Raw genomic sequence first — 24,726 nt, 5'->3', positions numbered from 1 at the left:
TCCGGAAACCGGTGAAGACGTCCCCCCACCCCAGAGATGGGTGGGGGCGCACCTTCAGGCTGTATTGGTCTTATCTTCAGGTTTGGCTGAGCCGGATCTTTGTTTACCCGACCAGCGCCCTTTGAAACCCCCTGCAGGGGCTTTGGAGGGCTTTGCCTTATCGCCCGCCCCAGCGGAACAAACAAACTTTTTATGAGCGGAAAAGGAAGGTCCTCGCCTGTTACGAGGTCCTTTACCCTTAGCAGTCTGTGGCAAAAAAGTGCTCTTGCCCCCAGTGAGATCCTTTATAATCTCATCCAAGGTGGCCCCAAACAGGCGATCCCCTTGAAAAGAGAGATTAGCCAAAGCTTTTTTGGAACCTTGATCCGCCGACCAGCACTTTAACCACAACACGCGTCTGAGGACTACTGCTGAAACCGATGCACGCCCTAGCAAGGGAGTGGCGTCCAGGGCGGCGTCACAGATGAACTGTAGCCCTTGTATAATCTGCTCCAGCAAATCTGATACTGCCGGGGGGATACTTCTCCCCTTTATGTCACGGCGTAACAATTTGGTCCATTCTGTCAATGTTTGTGAGACTAAACCAATGGCCACCACTGGCCTAAATGTTGACCCTATCAGGGAAAAAATGGAGCGGGATTCCGCTTCCACTTTTTGATCCACCGGATCCCTAAAGGACGGAGCGTCCTCCAATGGGATAACAGTGGCTTTGTTTAGTCTGGAAATCGGTGAATCCACCACTGGTGGTACCGTCCATTTTTTAAGGAGGGATTCCTCAAACGGATAGCGCCTAGCAATGCGTTTGGAAATAGCAGGGGTGCGTTTCGGACGATCCCATTCTTCCTTAATAAGATTACCAAAACATTTGGGCAAGGGAAAAACCTTCGCCATTTTGGTAGGCTTGCTGGTCCCAAAGGGAATTTCAGTGTCAGCAACCTCTGCCGGTGTAACCTCAAGACTTAAGGTTTCTCGGACAGACATGACTAGTGCGTCCACCAACGCTTCTTCTTGTGCTATGGCGGAGGCAGAAACGTCCTCCTCGCTGTCTGAGAAGACCGTACCCGAGACAGCAGCCCCAGAAGAGGGACCTGCAGCGACAAGCTCAGAATCCGTATCTGAAGTGTCAGATGAAATAGGGGTAGGCGGGGGTCGCTTTCTTGACCCCCGTCCCTGACAGGCTACCTCCACCCGGGATACCAAAGACTCCAAAACTGCTGATAATGCATCAATCACAAGTGGGGCACTGGAGGGTACTGCAGCCACCTCGAGGGGATCAGGTGGGGATACATGTGTGGCAGGGTCCATGATTAATCCCAGACACTTGCCAGCAAACAAAAGATTAATTGCAAAGAAAAATTTTTTCTTTTTTTTTGTAATCCCCCGGCGCAACAGCGCCCCTCAGTGTTACCTGCTTTGGACCCCAGAGAGAGAGAGAGACCCCAAGGGCTCACCACCTGATGCACAGAAGCTTCTATCCACCTGCTCTCAGCGCTGTCTCTTACAGACAGGAAGTCTTTTGGATTGTTTTCCCGGGTAAAGGAGGCGGCTCCGCCCCTTTACACGCCTTCCGGCGCCTCTCATGCTACTCCTCGAGGTAGCTGGTCATCTCCAAAATGGCCGCCCCATGCCAGAGACACGAGGCTACACCAAGATGGCGGCCCTGCGGGAGGATGGCGGCGGCCCCTGTGGAAAGATGGCGGCGGCCTGTGGAATGCAAGCATCGGCCTGTGCGGCCTGCGGGAGGTTTGCGGCCTGCGGGAGGATGGCGGCGGCGGATGGCGGTAGTCCAGGCAATTGCAAACTTATGTATAAGGTAGGATATATCACCCTCTTACATGGCCATCCTAACAGTAATGCCAGCCACTGACTTCAGTCATGGTCCCTTTACAGTGCCCACTCATACAGTGACTACCGATAGTCAGCTCCCAAACCAAGCTTCCTGGTTCTTATTCACCAAATCACTCTCCAAAGAGGAATCTGTGACACCTGTTATAGGATAGAGGGGGGACCCAGGATCATGAGGGTCCGATCATCCCAGGGAGGGGCCCGCGTCCACCTACAAACCCGTCAGGGGGAGAGAGGGAACATCTTACTCACCATACCGGAACAGGCGGGCGCCAACTCCTGACAGAACCCCTCTCCACCGACTGGTCGTCGGCGTCCCGGCGAGACGTTTAACTCGCAGGGTCAGTCCCCGTCCAGTGGGACTATTTTGCGGCCGACCCAGCGCGGAGCTAGGACCTTCACGCGCTCGTAGGCTGACTGGGGTGACCACTGGATCTCAACATCCAGCCCGTCGCCCAGCTCCAGCATCTTGCTTGAAGATCTCACAGGAACAACTGGAGAAAAAAAGCTGCCTAAAAAAAAAAAAAAATTTTTTCTAAAAAAATCTTGCCAGGACCAAAGATCCCAGCAAGGAACTTAGGTCCTTACTCCTGACTAGACAGAAAAAAAAAACTAACATCCTGTAGCAGAGAGAGGGAGGATATACCCTCTGGGACTGCCCCTAAGGTGTTGGCAGAACGTTTTTCTTCTGCTTAGTGTCCTACTCCTGTAGAGGGCAGTATAACCCAATTTGATATTAATCAAGAGGACTGCGTCTGTCAATGAGCGACAGAGAAAAAGGTGTTATTCCTGAAAAGGGATGCTAGCCAGTCATTTTTTACATGGTAATTCCGCAGACCAGCTCATTGACCAAAAGAATTCTGCGCATATGCACGGTCATCAGAGCAAACTATGACATTTGCCTTATGTAGTCCGTAAGAGCATCAACATTCCAACTTTTTGTCTGCTAGATCCTTAAAAACCTGGGCTTCATCTACAGGACAGGTTAAACTCTTGTTAACCAAAGAAATTGCTACATCCACAGTGGGAATATTCCATCTCTTGGAAAACGTATCCTCCATAGGATATAACAATGAAAACCTTTTAGGAGGAACAAACATCCTATCCGGATGATCCCAGTCATTATACACTTCTTGCTCCAAGAGTGGATGCATGGGAAATGACCGAGGACTCTGAGGGCGCAATGAGCCTAGGGAGGAAAAAGAGGTTTCAGTTGTCTCTAAGGGCAGGAGTTTAAACTTAGCCCGGACCATCTCAGCAAGAGACTGGATAAACAATCTCTGGGATTGAGAGGCTGATAGAGATTCCTCTAACTCGGACTCCCCGGAAGTGGAAATTTCAGCTTGACCTTCCTTAGGGTCACCCTCAGCTACATCTTCCACATCCTCTGCCCAATCCTGAACTGATTCAGGGGGTGGCTCAGGAGAGGGGGCTCTAACCTGCTTCTTTCCTCCATGTGGTGCTGCAATTATGTCCGCAATCCTACCCTCTAGGCTAGATAATGCCGATACCAAATCATATAGGCATATAGAAAACTGAAGGCCAGCTCCCTTGAGGCTAAACTTTCCACACCTGATTTTTGTCCTGGAATTGGGACTTCACTGAAAAATGGAAGTTCTGCTCTTCCTCCGCTTCTACTTTTGGGGGGAGGAGGTTACATAGTTTTAGGTCACTGGAAGGGGAAAAAAAAAAAAAAAAAAAAAGGAAAGCTCCCTGGTGCCGCACAGCCACAGAGTCCTCTGGTGGTGTGAAAGAGACAACCTCAGCCTGTGGCCACGCCCCCAACAAGTTTCACTCCATATCCGGTGCTTAGTCATGGGAATCCCCATGACTAAGCTCTAAGGGGTGGAGTAAAATGTGTCAGGGGTGTGGGCTGGTGGGAGTTCAAGCTGAGGTAGTCTCTCTCACTTCACCATAGGACTCTGGATGTGCGGCACCAAGAAACTTCCCTCTCTTCCTTCCAGTGATTACAGGAGCTGGGACGAGCGCCATCCCTTGCTGACACTCCTGCAGTGGATGCAACATCACCCACACTACTACTCCCCATAGTGATCGAACCTGAGCAGCACACTAAAACCGTGGGTCATAGTGAGATTTTTCAGATCACTGCTTAGGCAAAATTAACCATTCTATAAATTACCTATAAGACAACAAATATTCCCTTTTTTATTATCAACAAATAAACCACGATATAAAAGTCCCCACACTGTAAAGCACATATGACTCGATTTTGTATCACGATAAGAGAAAGATTAAAGAGACTTTTCTGTGCCAGTACCCAAGTCGGGCAGGACAAAATTTCATCTGTTTTACAAACTTTCAAATTCACGACTTTCCTAAGTCCTAAAGACACTTTTCTAGTGTCGAAATATGGAAGTGTACAAAAACACTGCGCTAAATCAACCATTAATTTAGGTTTTAAGGTCTGTTAAATTACACTTGTATGTAAAAAGCATGCATACACACAGCATATTGTGTTGGCCTTTTAAATGAGAGATGGGTATAAAAGCTTTTGGCTTAAGGTACAAAAAAAGACCACAAGCAAAGAGATTCCAAAGTTCTGTAATTTTCAAAATAAAGATCACACATCATTTATAGACATTCTACACAAAGTACAAAAAATAATTGCTAAATCAGAAGCATCCACAGGGCCAATAATGCCCCTTCCCCATTGCCCTCCTTCTGCTCCATCCGGCAATTGAAAAGGGTATTCTTAATTATACACATACAGTTAAACAAGTGTGCTTTGAAAATTTTCATTTGTAATATACACAAAAGGGGAGGGGGATCTCATGTCTGTTGTAAATATACACCGTTTAACTATTACATTTGTATATTCAAACAAAGAATTAAGTGGACAATATGTTACAGCAACTTACAAGTGAGACAAAATGCAAAACAAAATGTTATAGTCTGTACAGGAAAGAACTAACGAGATTTCCAACTGGATCAGGATAGTTTTAGTTCAGATTTCAAAATCTGAAATTATACTTGCAGTTGGCGGATTTAAAAAGATATCTGCACTAATTTAGAGCAAATTTAACATTAATCCAATTATAAATGGAAGTAAAATGAGATATCAAACACCAACTAAAAAAGGGGGAAAATGCAGTTTTGTCTTGCCTGGCTGAAATTACAATTTACAATTTACAACATCACGACCAATATATCTGTAGAAGAATCCTGGAAATGCACAGTTTGGCCTAAAGTTTTTTTTTTTCTTTTTTGTCTTTTCTTATCTCTTACCAAAAAGGAAGGGGGTTATGTCAATTTTCAAACTCACATTTACATTACTGAGGTTTTACAAATGTACAATTTTACAGTCAAAAGGGTTTATGTCCACTAACTGCAGGATACATCTGTATTTTAAACATCAAAAAAGCTAAAAGAAAAATACTACAAAGTTTTATATATATGCAAATATCTATATCAAGTATACACTACATATTTATACAAAGCGAAAAAAGGGTATACGGGTTAGAATTAAGGTAGACATGCTAAAGTAAGTCAAAAATCAAATAATACAGTTGTAAAAAGGGCAGTCTGCCTCAATCCCAATTTCTGCACAATAAAACTGATTTCTCTCAGGAAAAAAAAAAAAAGAGAAAAAATTGTATACATATGAACATACAGATAGAAATGGAGAACTCTGGTTCATCAAAGTATGTTTTAAAATAAACAAAGGCAAGGGAAACCATGCATCTCGTCTTAAAATGAAAAAAAAAAAAAAAAAACAAAGTTTCAAAATCCTTTTGGATTCTGGTGAGCAAATTTATTCACATGGCCTCTGCTGCACAAATGATGTGCATTCAGCAAGGGGGCAGGACATGTACAAGATATGTACAAGTGATTCTATACAGAAATACATTGGGGGGAAGGTTAAGTTGATTATTAAAAATAATATGTTAGGTGTAATAAAATTAAAGACATTTACAAAGGTTGGTTTGAAAGAGCTACACCCTGATTCTCCCACGTGGTGGGCAGAAATAGGGAGATACAGTGGGTCCAGGAAGATTTCTAGATGATGCCGTTTGAGGGACCACACATTGGACCCAAATCCATACCATTCTTCATGTAGTACTTCTCCAGCTTAGCAAGAATGTGTTTGCCGTAAGTATATTTACGAAGAGTGGCAATGTGTGGCCGTATCTAAAAAAAGAAAAAAAAAAAAAGTGTTATTTCTCATGTTCTAGCTAGATGATGTATTCCAATTCCTTAGTGCCTAGTATAAGTGCAGCGCAATCACATATAAATTGTGCAGTATTACAACCTAAAAAATTATATATCAAAAAAAAAAAAAAAAATCCCATAAATGGTGCAGCATGAAAAATGATGAATCAAAAATCATAAAAAAAATAAGTCCCTTAACCCTCCTCTTATGTTAGGGTCAGAACCGACCCGTTTTCAGGTTTTGAATGTCTATAAGTATCACATAAATGGATTTTTGTAAAATCTTACCGTAAAATCCTTTTCGCTTAGCTCATTGACAGACGTAGTCCTCGGTGATTCAGCACCTTCGGGTTATGCTGCCCTCCATAGGAGTAGGACTAGACAGGAAATAAAATGCTCTGGCCACACCCTAGGGGCAGTCCCCGAGGGTATATCCTCTCTCTCTCTGCCACAGCAAATCAGTTATGTCACAAAGCAGTGTTTAGAGAATTTAACCCAACCCAACTCCAAAACAGAGGGGCGGGTACTACGTCTGTCAATGAGCTAAGAGAAAAGGTTTTTACGGTAAGATTTTACAAAAATCCATTTTTCTCTATCGCTCATTGACAGACGTAGTCCTCGGTGATTCAGCACCTTCGGGACGTCCCAAAGCAGTACCACAAATGAGGGGTGGGAAAAATGGAAATTAAATCCAATCTAGAAGGCCCAACCGGTGCCAACTAAAAGTTTTACAATGCTCATCCTCAATGATGAGACTCAACAAAAAATTTTTCAACAGAAAAAATCCTCGAGGTAGACCTCCGGTCTCCTCAAATTGCGGCCTGCAAAACCTTGCGGCCAAATGAGGCATCCGCCGATGCCATCACATCAATTTTATAAAATTTTGTAAAGGTATGTACCGACGACCAGGTGGCCGCCTTACATACCTGGACCACTGACGCCTGATGGCGGAAGGCCCAGGAAGTACTGAGCGCTCGAGTGGAGTGCGCCCTAACAGGGAACGGAGGACTCCGACCCTTAATAGAATAAGCCTGTACCACCGTCTGTCTAATCCATTTGGCGATAGTCGCGGCAGATGCAGGCAACCCCTTTCTGGGGCCATCCGTGATCACAAAAAGTGAATCCGTCTTACGGAACGATTCCGTAGCCTTCAGGTATACCCTGATTGCCCGAACCACATCCAAGGAATGCAACGCATGTTCCCGATGATGCTTGGGCTGAGGACACAAGGAAGGTAGTACAATATCTTCATTCAGATGAAAATCTGAAACCACCTTAGGAAGAAAGGATGGCTTAGGATGAAGTACTACCTTATCCCTATGAATCACTAAGTATGGGGACTGGCATGATAAAGCAGCCAGTTCTGACACCCTGCGTGCAGAAGTGATAGAGTTAAGCAAGGGAATCTCCCTGATGTTTTCAAAGGGAGGTTTCTGTAGAACCGACAAAACCAAATTAAGATCCCAGGGCGGTTAGGGCGCGCGGACTGGTGGAGCCAGATGCCGCACCCCCTGGATGAAATTCCGCACCAAGGACTTGGTAGCTAAAGGTTTCTGAAAGAAGATTGCTAATGCTGAAACTTGACCCTTGATGGTGCTCAAGGCTAGTTTCTGCTCAACCCCTTTTTGCAAAAAGGCCAATATTCGAGTCACCGAATAGGTACGTGGAGGAAATCCTAAAGATTCGCACCACGCGATATAAGTCTTCCATGTGTTATAATAGACTCTGCTGGAAGTCGCTTTCCTTGCTTTAATAAGGGTAGGAATGACTGAAGCTGACAACCCTCTGTACTTGGGTCTCAATGGCCAGGCCATTAAAACCAGCGACTGTAAAGCACGATGGTAGATTGGTCCTTGAGACCGCAGATACTCCCTGAGACGAAGTTCCCACGGAACGTCCGCGACTAGCATGTCCAAGTCGGCCAGGCCGGCTTGACGAGGCCAGCCTAGAATTTCTAGGACCACTGGCGCTGACTGGATCTGAACCAGGTGTCCCTAGAGCTATCTGGCCCCGACCATCCGACAAAGTCTGGTCGTTTTCTGTTCCCACACATTTATCAGACACCTGATTCCTATCAGGAACGGTGATCTTTCCTGGTTGAACCTCAGGGACCGAAGTCACCTGGCTAGAGGCTTCTTGGTCTGTCTGGTCAACCGGATCCGATTCCTGTGGGGAATTGAGACTAATCTTTGGAAAAGGTAAAGGAAAAGATCTGTTCAGGGAACGGTGACTACCGCTCCCTGTAGTACTTAAATGTTGGAAGGGAAGAATCGCACCGGTAGCAGTGGTCGATGCTCGATCTAATGTCCTGAATACCGGTGAAAACGTCCCCCCACCCTCAAACCGGATGGGGGCGCACCTTCAGGCTGTGTAATCCTTTGCTTCGGGTTTGGCTGAGTCGGTCTTCTGTTTGTCCGACCAGCCCTTCTTGAACCCTCCTGGAGGAGTCTTGCCTTTCCCGCTTGTTCCAGCCAGGCGTGCGAACCCTTTATGGGCGGTAAAGAAAGGTCCTCGCTTGTTACGAGGTCCCTTAGCTTTAGCAGCCTGTGGCAAGAAAGTGCTCTTGCCCCCAGTGGCGTCCTTAATGATCTCATCTAGGGTGGCCCCAAATAGGCGATTCCCCTGAAAGGGGAGATTCGTCAAGGTCTTTTTGGAACCTAGGTCTGCTGACCAGCATTTTAACCACAGCACATGTCTGAGGATTACCGCTGACATAGATGCATGCCCTAATAGGGGGGTAGCATCCAAGGCTGCGTCACAGACAAACTGTAGCCCTTGTATAATCTGTTCCATCAAATCAGATGTTCCCTGGGGGATATCTTTCCCCCTCAGGTCTTGGCGTACCAATCTCGCCCATTCCGTTAGTGTCTGGGAAACTAGACCAATAACAATTACTGGTCTAAATGCTGACCCTATCAGGGAGAAGATAGTGCGGGACTCCGCTTCCACCTTTCGATCCACCGGATCCTTAAAGGACGAAGTGTCCTCCACTGGGATAACCGTGGCTTTATTCAGCCTGGAAATAGGTGGGTCCACCACCGGTGGAACCGTCCATTTCTTCATGAGGGATTCCTCAAACGGATAGCGTCTAGCAATACGCTTGGAAATAGTAAAAGGTACGCTTAGAATGCTCCCATTCTTCTTTAATTTTATTACCAAAACACTTGGGTACAGGAAAAACCTTCACCGTTTTGATGGGCTTGTTAGTACCAAAGGGAATCGCTGTTTCAGTTGCCTCTCCCGGTAAAACCTCAAGTCTTAAGGTTTCCCGCACTGCCACAACTAGTGCGTCCACCAATGCTTCTTCCCGAATTATGGCGGAAGAATGAACGTCCTCCTCACTGTCTGAGGGAACTTTACCTGAGATAACAGCCCTTGCAGAGGGACCTGCAGCTGCAGTGACCATCTCTGAATCTGAGTCAGAGGTGTCAGATGATATAGGGGTAGGCGGGGGTCGCTTTCTTGACCCCCGTCCCTGACAGGCCGTCTCCACCCGAGCCACCAAAGACTCCAAAGCTGATGTAAATGCGTCTATACTCTGTGCACCGGCGGGTCCCGTGGTCCCCTCGAGGGAAACAGGTGGGGGTGCTTGTGTGGCAGGGTCCATGATAATTCCAGTTACTACCCGGAAAATTCAATCCAAAATAAAACTTTTTTTTTTTTTTGTTAGACCCCCAGCGCCACAAAGCCCCTCAGTGTTAGCTGCTTAGGGACCCCTATCGAGCGAGAGAGATAGAGATAGACCCCCAGGCTCACCACTTGCTCAGAGTTTTCCACTGCACTTGTCTCAGCACTGTCTCGAACCGACAGGAAGTTTCTTGGCTGGCTGCCCGGGAAGAAAGGAGGCGGCTCCGCCCCTCCGTACGCCTTCCGGCGCCTCCCCTAGCTCCACGAGGTGTTTGGATCACCTCAAACATGGCCGCCCCCATGCTGGAGACACGAGGCTACGCCAAAATGGCGGCCTCGTGCGATCTAGCAAACAATGGCGGCGGTTGTACCGAATAGCGGTGTGACTGCAGAGCATCACAACACCTTCTCTACATGGGGATTTAGCCTGGTCGGCGGTACCGGACCCTGGCGGACCGCATGGCCGTCGGAAGGCCTGCTATTGCTGGAGACCTGACTTGGAAAGCAGTCTACATGTCCGTGGCTTCTGACTGGTAGGATACTTATATTATCACAGTAAGATTCCAGTACTGCCACTGATTACAATCTTTTAACATATTTACAATTAGATTGTCAGCTCCCAAACCAAGCCTCCTGGCTTTTTGCACACAAAAATCACACTCAAAGTAGGGGGATCTGTGCCATGTTAAAGGATAGAGGGGAACTCATCCTTACCATACAGAGAGGGGCCCGCGTTCACCACAAGACCCGTCAGGGGAAAGGGGGAACATACTACTCACCATACCGGAACCAGGTGGGCGCCAACTCCTGACAGTACCCCTCTCCACCGGGGCGGGAGGGCTGTCGACCAATACGGACGCCGTGACTCATGGTCCTTGGCGTTTCAGCGAGACGTTTAACTCGCAGGGTCAGTCCCTCCAGTGGGACTATGTCGCGGCCGACCCAGCGCGGAGCTATGGCCTGCACGCGCTCGTAGGCTGAACTGGGGTGACCACCGGATCTCAACATCCAGCCCGTCGCCCAATTCAGCTTTCTTGCTTGAAGATCTCACAGGAACACTGGAGAAAAAAAGCTGTCAAAATCTTTTTAAGAAAAAAATCCTGCCAGGACCGAAGATCCCAGCAAGGTATTTAGGTCCTTACTCCTAACTAGACAGAAAAAAACTGATTTGCTGTGGCAGAGAGAGAGAGAGGATATACCCTCGGGGACTGCCCCTAGGGTGTGGCCAGAGCATTTTATTTCCTGTCTAGTCCTACTCCTATGGAGGGCAGCATAACCCGAAGGTGCTGAATCACCGAGGACTACGTCTGTCAATGAGCGATAGAGAAAAATTTGTTTATTGCATCAAGATTTTTTTACTTTGTCAGGAACCTCTATTTAAACAATGTAATAGAAAAATAATCCTTTTCACTAAATTATAAAATACTGTGGTGAAAATTAAGACGTTCATGGTGTTAGGGTCAATTCTGACCCAGTTATAATATAGGATTTTAGGACACTAATAAGTGTCAAAACTGAAATCATAAACACTCTCTCTGCTTAGTAACACAGCCAATCAACTCTCAACCCTGTGAGCTGTAGTTAGGGAGGGGCCTATCTCTTTTCCTGCTTGTCTGCTTCTCTAAATAAAGTGAAGAAACATAGGACCAATACATTTCAGAGTTGCTGACTTTATTTTACCATTTTTTAAATTTGAAAATGAGAGGTATGCTATCAAAAGAAAGGTCTAAGGGGTCACACCAAAAATATTAAAACCAATCTTTTCAAGGATAAAGAGGCCTAACAAGGTAACCAAGAGGTAAGAAACAAATTTGATGATAAATAATTATTCAGAGGGTATTTTATGGCTGATTTAAAACACGGGTCAAAACCGACCCTAAACATCATGGATAGTAACGGAATTCTAACATAAGAGGAGGGTTAAACAAGACTCCACCGCTGTGTATATAATTTGTGACAGTTCATATAATGCCTGCCAATGTGTCCAGTGCCCACCACCTGTAGATAAAGTGCCTGCTCACCTCAAATATCTGACCCCACTACAGAGTCACAATGGCCTTCGTGAACTCCCACTTTGGGTGGTAAAGCAACACTGCTCTTGCTCATGTCACAAGGAAATAATACAACTTAAAAGTACAGAACACAACTTGGGTGGATTTGAACGCGTTAGAAGTGGGTTCTGTGTCCCCTAGTGCTGAGTCAGATGATTCCCGGTTGACTACGTGCATTCGGAGGCATGTCATTTCTGGGTTTTCATACCTCTGGAGGCCTTATGTGTCTGCTCTCATAGCGGACACGTCATTTTGGGTTATGTGTGGGTCCCTGTGAGGGGGCGTAAATAGCCTTGAGATTAGGGCATCTCCCGGTTCAGGTAGTGTGTACGAGGCAAAATGAGGACACTGGCTCATCACGTGATTTATCAGGTTTGTCAGTCTTGCCCCCCCTTCGTATGTTATTTGGAATAGCTAATTATTAGTGACGAGGCTATTTAAGGGGTGGTATGCTGTCGGCTCCCCACCTACTGAAGAAGTCCATTAAGAGGGTGTAACACGTATGGGAGTAGCCGAAGTCTGTGACATCATACATTAGCCATTGGTGTCATGTCAGCGTGGTGAGCTGTATTTATGCATGTTTTTCATTTATTCCTGTGAATGTTTTTCTTGTTCAAATATTTTATTGAAAGAACAAAGGTTTCAGTACAAAAAAGGTACAAGTAAGCATTCAAGGTACAGATGTGTTATAAGTACAATGTAACAAAGTTAAAGCATGGAAAAGACCATGCTGGGTTAAAAGAGGGTACATAGCAAACATCAAGGGGAGTATAATCCTCCATAATGCTACACAAAGATAGGCTGAACTTCTAAGTGCTGAACTTCTAAGTGCAAGCAACATATTAACAGTTAGTGAGGGAGAAAAAAAAAAAAAAAAAGGAGGGGAGCATTTACACAGGTCTCCGAACTATGCCAAAGTAAGTAACGGAGGCAGCTTGTGGCACCCCAGTGGGGGACAATACCAAAGAGCACAAGAGTGCTGGGAGACTGTAGATCAGGAAGGGCTCCTGTGAGTGTTTTAATCCCTTGATGGTTTTAAAAAATGATTTGTTGCACTAACCACTATGTTTTTCTGTTTATTTTATAATATGTTCCATCGACCCTTGAGGATTAGAAAGGTGAAGTAGCATTTCCTTGTGACATGAACAGTAGGAGTGTTGCTGTACCATCCAGAGTGGGAGTTCACTAAGGCTATTATGACTCTGATATTTGAGGTAAGCAGGCACTTCACCTGCAGGTGGTGAGCACTGGACACATTGGAAGACATATGAACTGACATATGAACTGTCACAAATTATATATACAGTGGTGAAGTCCTGTTTAAAGCATCACTTTTCATGCTGCTGTATTACTGCACTGGGACTTTTTTTTATTAATTTTGATTATCATTTTTTTATGTTGTTGTAATACTGCACAATGTATATGTGATTGTGCTGCACTTATACTAGGCACTATAGGTTTATGAATCATGTGGACACATTCAACCAAGTGATAGCGGAGAACATAGCCTGGATTATCAGGCATATGATTCAGGCTTTTTACATTTATATAGGAGTAGGTGATTGCGGCGATTGTATTTATACACCGTATTTCAATTCTAGCTACATACTTTTGCAGGCGTTTTGCTCACCTTGTGCATGACAATCTTACGCTGAGCTGGTTCTGCTACATCAATCATTTTCTGCACCACATAGTTGGCATACTGATCCTTCATCATTGTATATAAGGCACTGTGAGGCCCATCATTCATCGTGCAAACTTCATCGATTAACATTGCTCGTTCTGTGCGAGAGGCGTGCGTCACACACTTTTCAACTACATTACTGTCAAATGAAAAAAAAAAAAAAAAGGGAAACTGATGCAGACCTTTGGAGCAATTTGTATTTACATATAAAGACAGATGTATACACACACACACACACACACACACACACACACACACACACACACACACACACACACACACACACAATATAAAAATATTTCACTTGGCTTTGAAGGAATGCCATGGCAACCAGCTAGGCTGTCATAAATGTCCTTTCGTTTGCAAAATGCTAGGTGCTTCAGTAACTGGCCTGAAACAAGCAAGCAAACAGTGAGGCTCCTTTCAAACTAGCCGACTTCAAAGTTTCGTGACTTTCAGTGATACAACTTCGATAACACTTACACTCTCTGGCATTGAAGTTGGGTCAAAATTGGATCAAAGTAGTGCAGGAACCTTTTCTGAAGTCGCAGCACCCAGTAGTGTCAATTGGAATGGCTCATATAGAGATACATGGCAATTGGCCCTACTGTGTATGTATGTTAGGGACCTTAGATTGTAAGTTCCTTGAGGGCAGGGACTGATGTGAATGTACAATGTATATGTAAAATGCTGCGTAAATTGACAGCGCTATACAAGTACCTGAAATAAATAAAATAAATTTCACATGTCCTGCAACTTTTGGTCTCACAAGTTGGATCATATGCCTCGTACACACGTACCGATCGTCGGCCGACTGATCGGCCGTCTTTTGTCCAGGGCTGTCCTGTCCGCTGAAAAGTGCAAAAGACTGCACACGAATTTTGTCGGCCAACAACAGCCGACTGCAGAAGTGATGTCATGTGATGGTTAACTTTCCTTGTCTTTTTTCTTTTCTGAGCATGCCCAGTCTTGCAAATCTGCTGTCTGTCGGCCGAAATCTGTACTGACTGGCGAACAATCGGCCGTTCTGGTGTTGGCCAACAAAAATTTTGCTTGCACGACAGATTCTGTTCAGCCGAAAGTGCGCTGTTGGAAGCATCATACTAACAAGCCTACAATCGGCCGATCGGTCGTCGGCCGAATATTTACGGCCGACAATCGGTACGTGTGTACGGGGCATAAGTCCCACAAGTGTGCCAGACAGGCAGTAAAAAAAAAAAAAAAAAAAAAAAAAAAAAGGGAGGGATCTTGGTTCTGCAGCTACACACTGACATAAGATTTTGCTTCTGTCCCACACTGGTGATTCTGACAACTTCATCAAATGTTCTAAAGCCAAGCTAAATAGTAGAGAGTTAGTTTATAGATTTAGCATGTTTTCTTGAGTTGTCAGCTAAATGTTTGCATTTCCTACTGTTTCCTCCATTCACATTCTGTTCTTTTTACAGACAGGCTGTGCTATTCTTAGGGCCTACCACAACCACATTAGGCATTACATGCCTTGGTGGGCTGTGGTGCCATTTTTTGGTTTGCCGAGGTGCATTTTAGGCCATTCATTTTAAATAGATTGCCTGATGCCGCACATAGTAAAAAGGCACAAAAACGTGCGCATTGCAGTGCACTATAGTATGTACTGAGATTATAGAAAATGTAAGAAAACCTGTCATTCTACAGGTCTAGTTTGAACATTAAAAAAAAAATACCTTCTAAAGGCTGCCAGTGTTAAGCAGGAACAATCATCCCAGGGTCCTTTCAGGAATTGGTCTTTCCTGCTCAACAGATTTCTGAAAATGATTTATTTTTCCCACATTTTTTTTACCCAGACTTAATACCATTAGAATTATTCAGGCTCACGTAAAGGGAGGCAGGGAGATTTCTTACTGCAGCTCTGTCCCCCAGTAAAAATACTTCTGCAAACATCAATGGGGTACATTTTATCCCACTGACGCTACCCTCTTTGAGAACGCAAGCCATCATTATTATCCTCATGTTTTGTAGTACTTCGCTACCATAAAACACGGTGCACAGCTATTAAACCCTTGTGTTTTATTTTATTCAGCACAGTGTAATCATCCCCATTTTGCTGCTGGACACCAGTCTCTTTTTCTGCCATTACTGGTTTCATTTCATGGCTAGAGATAAAAAGGTATATGTGCGCATTAAAAAAAATATAATCTACCCCGGATGTCAAGTATGTCACTGTTAAGAGCTATTGCTGGTAGAGAGTCAGGCACTAAAATGCGATGCTTCATGTGAGGTAAAGGCAGCACAGCACAAGACTATAGCAGTTAATGGGACTATTATTAACAGCCAGTGCTTTGCTAGACAGAGTCAAAGTCCTGCTGAGGTGTGAAAAAGGTGTCTCATGCTAGGGGCCAATTGCAGTCATAATATAACTGCTACATTCTCACACAGAGCCAGTTTTACCTGACAGCCTTGACATTTCCTCCACTTGCGATAGTTATATTCGTTTTTTGATAGAAACCCCATGCTCAAATGCTCCCTTCCCCTTCAACATTTTTCAGCTCTAGGAACAGCACTTATTTGTATTGTGAGAAAACTACCAAAATGCAGGCAAGCCATTGGAACATTTAACACTTTCGGTTTATTGTTTTTTTATGGTTTTAAGTTGTTCTACTGTAAAGTAATCGTCTGTCCTGTGATACGATTTGAATTTTGTTATTTTGTTTCAATAAAGTCTGTTAAAAATGGAGTGTTTTACTTTTAAAAATGTTGCTAAACTACACTATGCACTGTATTCTTCAGCTACCTATATAGTCATATGAAAGTTGTGTAGTGCTACAGTAGTTCAGTACAGTAGTGACATTTGCTTAGGCCTGATTTGAAGAATACGCTTTTTAGTTTTGGATAGATTGGTGAGGGGTTAACACTTCTGCCAGGTTAGATTGTTGTCAATCTTACCATGGGGACACTTGTTCTGCTTGCAACCAAGAGGGGATTTCGCTCTCTGATAAAATTCTCTCACTTCCTGTTGTATGAAGGACAGCTCGTGAATAGAACCCAGATGGCCAAAACAAAAGAGTTGACTTTTATCTATTACTTTATTCAAATGTAAAAAAGTAATAGGTTTTGCCTTTAGATCTACATTAAGGACTTCCCTAACATTATTGATCAACATGTCTGTTCTGGGCCACCAAGTCAGGCTAATGACCAGGCAACTAGTATTTGTAAATTATGTAGTGAAGCTCATTTCCTAAAACAAAATTTGCCAGCAAGGAAAGACTGCTTGCACGTGCAAAGGTTTAAATAGCGACATTGGCGGTCAGTCAATTACAAAAGCATCACATTGTATACTTCGCACTCTAAGCAAAACTGATCAAGAGGAAAGCAAAAACCTACACAAAGCATGGTCCAATCCTCCTTAAAGGGATAATCAACAATATTTTTTGTACATACATATTTTGATTTGCTGTTGCAGTATTTTAGTAGTTTTTTCACTTTCACATTTTTGCTTGTGCTTTCAAAACTTTGGTATTAGAGTGATCGGGACACATGTATTTTTTCATTGTGCCGTTTCTTTTGTAATTTTGTTTTTTTGGTATGGGTTGTCCTATGTAAAATAAAACCTTTAATAAAAAGTTTTTTGTAAAAAAAAAAAAAAATAAGGATTTGCAGTGAGCCACGATGCAACTGTTCTGCCTCTCTCTTAGCAACTGAGTGGAAATATCATCCTCAAAGAGTTAAAAGCAGCAGTAAAGAAGCAACATAATGTAAATGTAAAACAGACTATGTAATGAGCAGTGTGTGAATGGGGCAAAGTGCAAGACAACAAACAATGCTGGGGTCATGCAACCTTTGCATTTGGCCAGACCTAAATTGGCCCTAGGTGGTGTATGTATAAAATGTGACTGAGGAACTTTAGATTGTAAGCTCCTTGAGGGCAGGGACTGACGTGAATGTAATATATATGTACACATGCGCGTGTGTGTGTGTAAAGCGCTGTGTAAATTGACAGCGCTATACAAGTACCTATAATAAACACCTACAACTTCCACTAATCTATATTATGATCAGTGCCTTCAGAATGATGACAACGCCTAGGCTTTTAGTCACAAAACCAGCAGGGAACCTTGAGCTACAGTTTCAACCCTTTTGCTTCTATTCATTTATCAACCCTTTGAAGACTATTATTACATTTAAAATGTAAATTGTTGTAACTAGACAAATGCGTAATTATGAAGACAACTCTGGTAGAGTAATATCGATTTTTGGTCTCTCACTGTAGCGATTGTAGTATTACAATTTTAGTAATTGCTTTACCAGGCATAGCTTAAAGGCAAACATACCTTGCAAATTTGTGCTGACTCAGAACTAAGACATTGCCCCGAATTTCTGCAACAATCTTACTCTTGTCTTCGGGTCTACCATGTTCTAAAACATGCTGTATGACATAGTTCCCATACTGATCCTGCAAGTGAAAAAGGGACACAGTTTTATATTAACAGAGCGAATATAAAAAAAAAAAAAAAAAAAAATCTACATACCAAAGTAGCTATATAACTGAACCATAACAGAATACACAATCTGAGGTTATATGGTAAAGTTCCTACTATCAAACTCCTTAAATAAACCCACAGCCAACTACAATAAGAATAGCATAAGTAGCGCTGATAGAAAACAGGAAATGAATCACCAAGCATGAATCAAATCAAACAAAAATCAAGTCCTTAAACGTCCATAAAATAAATTAATATCTTATAGAAACATCCATTCCTGGTATAGAGGGGTTAAACTTTTCCAGCAATAGTCCAGTTCACCAAGTAGGGATCACCACAAAGTGTCAGGGTCACCAAAGAACTACACCTCCACCGTTGTGAAGAAGGGCCCTTTGATAAAGTCGGAAATGACGAAACGCGTCAGAACATGAACCTTACGGCGCCGGAAGTGCACGGGTGACACGAGCGGAGGCTTTGGAGGTCCGTGACACCAGCGCGGAGGGGGTGAGCAGGACCGATATTGCCCACTACGGCACCCGCGGCACTATGCTATGAGATGTTGAAGGCTTGTTACAATTTTGCGTTTGTGAGTGGTATTTTATTGGGGTTGTTTTTGGAATAAAAATCTGAAAGGTTGAAACAATATCACGCTAGTTAGGTTCCTTCTTTCCCCTTTATGTTTGCCACCTGAGCAATTTACCGAGAGGAAAAGGGACATACGAGACCATCAGAGATTTATGTCCATTAACAGCAGCGGCAGTCGTTTCTAAGTGGGATTCATTATACACAAGTTTGTATGCCTGTCCTATGAGAATAGGTGGGCCATTGCTTCTGGTGAGTTGCCACCCCCCTTTACATCACAACGGTGGAGGTGTAGTGCTTTGGTGACCCTGACACTTTGTGGTGATCCCTACTTGGTAACTGGACTATTGCTGGAAAAGTTTAACACCTCTATACCAGGAATGGATGTTTCTAGAAGATATTAATTTTATGGACGTTTAAGGACTTGATTTTTGTTTGATTTGATTCATGCTTGGTGATTCATTTCCTGTTTTCTATCAGCGCTACTTATGCTAATTTCATTGTTCCAAGGGACGATTGATTTAAGTATACCTAGACATAATTTCCTTTTTTAGTAGCTGCGGTAGTGTCTAAGACTATTTGTATTTCTGCTTGTGCGCAGGGGATATATTATATTACCAGAGAGGGTGGATTTGTGATCTACATATATATTTTTTACAATAAGAATAGCTTATCGTTATACATCTCAACTTTATTTACAAGCAGTTTCCAAAAACTCAACTGGAAATCCACACACGTGTACAAATATCACAAGAGATAACAAAAAATGCAAAATGATTACATTTTGCTACATTATGAGACTTATCTAGGTAGAATGAATAGCTAAGGGTCAGGAACGTCTCAAGTCAACAGGGAAATGCACTGTGCTTCCAGGTGCATTTAGCCTCATTTGAGATCCCTTTGAAATTCCTTTGAGATCATTAAATTTAAAAGTGCATTGACATATGCATTTAACCAACAGTTGACCTCTAAGCCAAGCTGCATTTACCTGCTTCAAGCTGCTTTTGCATCCATTAACTTAAACAGTGAGAAGCAGGTCTAAAGTAGACAAAAGCCTATCAAACATCCCCCCCATATGTTATATACGAAATGCCCAGCCGCACGGCTTTCAAATTGTGATAGGGGGTGCAGGGAGGGGATTCCTGCCAGCTGTCGTGGGCAGGGGGTTGAAGGGCGAGAGGGAGTGCATGCTGAACAGGTTACACCCGAAATACGAGAACATGTAATGATCACAAGGGTGAACTACGCCTTTACGCCACATTATATGCGCAGTTTAAAATGTACATTGTTGTCATCTTGTTTATTGGCCAATTATTACCACCACACTTATTGCCAATATTAAGAATAATAAAAACAAAAACACTGTGCGTGTTTATGACTGATTTAAAGTCCACTTGAAACCTTAAATAAGCTAAATAAATTGCAGGTGCATCAAAACAAAAGTTTAATTTCTTACTCTTTTTAGCTTTCTAAAGCAGCTACATCCTGAGTAGAAAAGCATGTTCCCTGCCATCAGCTGCAAAGTGGGATCCAATGCATGCCTTATTGAGTCAGCCCTATATATAGCTCTGAGATGCTCATGCTCTCTGCTGATTGGCAAGGTCTAGCTCTCACTCAACAGAAGGCATGTCAAACTGATCGTTGCTTCCACACAGAGCAAGGGTGTTCATTTTGCAACTGCAGGTACGGGACATACTTTACTACTCAGGCTGTGGATGACTTTTAAAGAAAACAAGCTATAAGTTTGTGCAGCTTTTGTTTTGATGCACCTGGAATGTACTTAAAAGATTTAAAATGAACGGCCAGTTGGGCTTCAAGGATCAATACAATTATTGTGAAAAAAAAACAAATGCATAGCTAAAAGAATTAGAATTACAACCTCAATACCATAAAAGGGGGAAAGCAGTGTCAAATCTACATAAAAAGAGAACGTAACAATTTGCCACTCTCATAAACCCATATTTTATTCAATAGCAAATATATAAAATGTTTAAACTGAAAAAAATGTACCATTTTAAGAAAAAAAAAAAATAGAGTAATTTTGAAATTGATGGCAGCAAAGCATCTCAAAAATGTTGGGACAGGGCAATGTTTACCATGGTGTAGAATCCCCTCAACTTTAACAACAATCTGTAAATGTTCGGGAACTGAGGACACTAGTTGCTGGAGTTTTGGGAAATGAATGTTGTCCCATTCTTGTCAGATATAGGATTCTAACTGCTCAAAAGTCCTGGAACTTTTGCCATATTATTCATTTTGAAGATGAGCCAAATATTTTCAATTGGTGAAAGGTCTGGACTCCGCTACTACAAAGCCATGCTTTTGTCATAGATGCAGTTTAAAATTGTCCTGCTTAAACACGCAAGGCTGTCCCTGAAAAAGATTATGTCTGGATGGGTGCATATGCTGCTCTAAAACCTGGGTATATCTTTCAGCATTGATGGTGCCTTTCCAAATGTGCAAGATTCCCATTCCATACGCACCAATGCACCCCCATTCCATCAGAGATTAATGCTTTTGACCTGCGAAATGACAAGCTGGAAAGTCCCTCTCCTCTTCAGCCTGGGGGACACAGTGCCCATGGGTGCCAAAAAGAATGTCAAATTTCGATTCAACTGACCACAGAACAGTTTTCCACTTTTGCAATAGGCCATTTTAAAGGACCTTTGGCCCAGAGAAGGTGGCAACGTTTCTGGATCATGTTCAGGTATGGCTTCTTTGCATGATAGAGCTTTAACTTGCAATTTTCAATGGCAGGGCAAACTGTGTTCACCGACAGTGATTTTTTGAAGCATTCCTGAGCCCATCCAGTGATGTCCATTACAGAAGCATGCCTGTTTTTAATGCAGCGCTGTCTGAGGCGCGAAGATTATGGGCATCCAATATTGCACTCTGGACATTACCAGATTCTCAAATTTTTTTGATATTATGTACTGTAGATATATTTAGTCTTTGCAATTTTACATTGAGGAACATTATTTTGAAATTGTTTACAGCTTTTAGACGCAGCTTTTCACGGATTGGTGAACCTCTGCCCATTTTTACTTCTTAGACACTAACTCCCTAAGATGCGCTTTTTATGCCCAATTAGGTTACTGACCTGTTGCCAATTAACATAATGAGCCCTTCCTTGTTAGTACCACTTAATTTGCCAGATTTTTGCTGCCCTGACCCAACTCTTCAAAATCACCTTATTTTTGTTAAAATGATTTTCTCAATGTAAACATTTGATAAAGTTTCTGTTGTGAATAAAATTTGATGTTATGGAATTTAGAAATAAATGCATTCTATTTTTATGTTGATTTTACACAACGTCAACTTTTTTTGAAATTGGGGTTGTATTTAGGAAAATGGGTGACAAGCAAATCTTTATAGTAGATTACTCAACTACATAGCCATCTTGTGAGGCCTTGAAACCTGATAAAGTGCCCAGGCTGAATGTCTAGGACTCTCTAAAAGCAACAACTGTGAAAACATCTCTGGGTCACTCTCAAGTGGCCAAAGGATATGGAAAATATTAGCATATTACATTTCAAAGACTGATTCTAAGAAAAGGAAGCAACACACCTTTACAGCATCTTGGTCCAAGAGTTAAAGGTGTAATATTAAGTGTGACAGAATGAGGACATTATCATAATTGCATTTCTTTAACCACTTCCGGACCATCCGCCGCAGTTTTACGTGAGTACTTTGACGCTAGATACCGGTGTTATGGCAGCAGCTAACTGCCATAACCCCGGTATTTTCTTACAGGACGGGCGGTCCTCTTTCACATAAAAGTGCTCCCAGCCACGGATACGCCGCAGGATCACTTTTATGTGTGGCGGGAGAGGTGTCCCCCTCCCGCTGCTTCCCGGAGCCGTCGGTAGCGAGGAAAACTATCCGGACCTTTCAGCTACTAGGCAGGAAGTCGAGTGAGGGCAAGATGGCCCTCACTTGACTATGGCCTTGGAGGACCGTCGTACGTCACTTCCTCCCAACGGCCTTAAAAGGGTCCATTTATTTATTTTTTTTACTTTTTAGGGTAGATGTGAGATCGGAGGTCTTTTTGACCCCAGATATCACAATAAAGAGGACCTGTCCTGCTTATTTCTATTACAAGGGATATTTACGTTAACAGGAATAAAAGTGATCAAAAAAAATTTTTATTTTTTTTTTAAAAGGGACAATGTATAATAAAAAATAAAGGTAAAATAAATAGGAAAAAAAAAAAATTTTTTAAAGCGCCCCTGTCCCTCCGAGCTCGCGTGCAGAAGCCAACGCATACGCAAGAAGCGTCCACACATGTAAACAGTGTTCAAACCACACGTGCGGTATCGCAGCGATCGTTCGAGCCATAACAATAATTCCACCCCTAGACCTCCTCCCTAACTCTAAACTGGTAACCTGTAAACATTTTTAAAGAGTCGCCTATGGAGATTTTTAAGTACCAATATTTGTCAACATTCCACGAGCGTGCGCAATTTTGAAGCATGACATGTTGGGTATCTATTTACTCAGTGTAACATTATCTTTCACATTATAATAAAATGGGCTAACTTTACTGTTTTTTTTTTATTTTTTAATTCAAAAAATATTTATATAAAATGTTTGGGTTTCAATGTAATTTTCTAGCAAAAAAAATGGGATTTAAAATCCATTATGTAAACATCCTCTGATGCTTATTGACGGATACAGCTCCTGATTCGTCTTAACCATTGGGTTATATTGCCCCCTACAGGAGGAGGACACTAAGCAGGAAAAAGCTTGACTATGCCTATGAGCAGTTCCAGGGGGGTATACACCCACTGTCAGCTATAGGTACTCTGTTTTGTTCCAAGCAGTGTCAGAAGAAAGCCAACTCCACAGGAGGGGTGGGGGTGTTGTGTCTGTCAACGAACATCACAGAAAATGGATTTTCTCTTTCGTTCACCATTGGGACATCCCAAAGCAGTGTTAAACATGAAGGGTGGGAAAAAAGCAGAAAAGAAATTCCGAAGGCTAACCATAGCCAACCAGGTAACATGGAGCTCAATTATAAACAACTGTAGCTCATCTGAAAAAACAATTACACCCTCAAAGAGGACCAGGTCCTCTAAACAGCAGCCAAAAGAAGCATCCACAGATGCCAATACATCCCCTTTATAAAAATTTTGTAAAAGTGTGCACCGACAACCAGGTGGCCACCTTGCAAACCTGCGTCACTGACGCTTGATGACAGAAGCCCAGGAGACACTCTGCGCCTTAGTAGAGTGCTTCTTGACAGGGAAAGGAGGAACCTGACCCCAGATGCAATAGGCCTGAACCACCGTCTGTCTGATCCATCAGGAAATTGTCGCAGAAGAAGCAGACAACCCTTTGAGAGGTCCATCCGTGAGCACAAATGGAGAGTGACTTCCTAAAAGACTCGGTAGCTGCCAGGTACACCCTAATTACCGAGACCAGAACCAAGGCATGCAAGGCAATTTCCTTCAGGTGTTTGACCTGGGACATAGGGAAGGCAACAAAATGTCTTCATTCAAATTGAATGAAGGAATGACGGCCAGGGCGAAGCACCACCTTATCCTTGTGAATCACCAATAAGGTGTACAATAGGACAACGCGGCCAGTTCCTACACCCTGCACGCAGTGATGATAGCCACCAAAAAAAGCCACCTTCTGTGGCAGCGCAAGCAGGAAACAAAACATTTTTAAATGGAGGCTTCTGTAGAGCGGAAAGCACTACATTAAGGCAACAGGGCCTGCACTGAAGGAACCAAATGTCGGACACCCTGAAGAAAGGTATGCACCAGGGAGTGTGAGGCCAAAGGTAATTGGAAAAAAGACCGCCAAAAACAGATACCTGGCCCCTGATGGTACTCAAGGCCAATTTCTGTTCAACCCCCCCGCTGAAGGAAGGTTAAGATCCGAGCCACCAAGTAGGAGCGAGGACGAACCCCAAGAGACTCACACCACGCAATGTATGTCTTACCTGTATGATGGTAGATCTTCCTAGATGTAGATTTCCTAGCTTTCAACAGCATAGGAATCAAAGACTCCATCAAACCTCCATCCTTCAGCACCAGCGACTGTAAAACAGGATGGAAGATCGGTCCTTGGGACAGCAGATCCTCCCTGACAGGAAGTCTCCAAGAAGCATCGGTGACCAGCCGTACCCAATCAGAAGCAACAAGACCGGCGAGGTCAGTCTGGACGGAAATCCTTCTGCTTTGATCCTGCACAGGAGTCGTGACAGAAATTTGAGAGGGCTGGAACGAACCGGTCAGCCCACCTTAGAATGCCGGCTACTTACCAAGCCGCCAGGACACTACTTGTGCCCCCTTGGTGATTGACA

General features: G+C 43.4%; 1 protein-coding gene across 6 annotated transcripts in view; it reads right to left on the bottom strand.

Annotated features, from left to right (window-relative positions):
• Nucleotides 1-4,391: 4,391 nt before the first annotated feature.
• PUM1 (pumilio RNA binding family member 1) overlaps nt 4,392-24,726 on the bottom strand; it is a 137,418-nt gene continuing 117,083 nt past the window's right edge. For all 6 annotated transcript variants that reach the window (XM_082247703.1, XM_082247704.1, XM_082247705.1 and 3 more), the window contains exons 20-22: nt 17,682-17,803; nt 13,324-13,516; nt 4,392-5,994 (exon numbers count right to left, since the gene is read on the bottom strand). In XM_082247703.1, coding sequence (XP_082103829.1) covers nt 5,863-5,994; nt 13,324-13,516; nt 17,682-17,803 — 447 coding nt within the window. In that variant the 3' untranslated portion in view covers nt 4,392-5,862. The remainder of the gene's footprint in view (nt 5,995-13,323; nt 13,517-17,681; nt 17,804-24,726) is intronic.

The sequence above is a fragment of the Pelophylax lessonae genome, assembly GCF_965119305.1.
Source record: "Pelophylax lessonae genome assembly, chromosome: 2".
NCBI lineage: Eukaryota > Metazoa > Chordata > Amphibia > Anura > Ranidae > Pelophylax > Pelophylax lessonae.
This window is presented reverse-complemented; position numbering and strand designations above follow the sequence as displayed.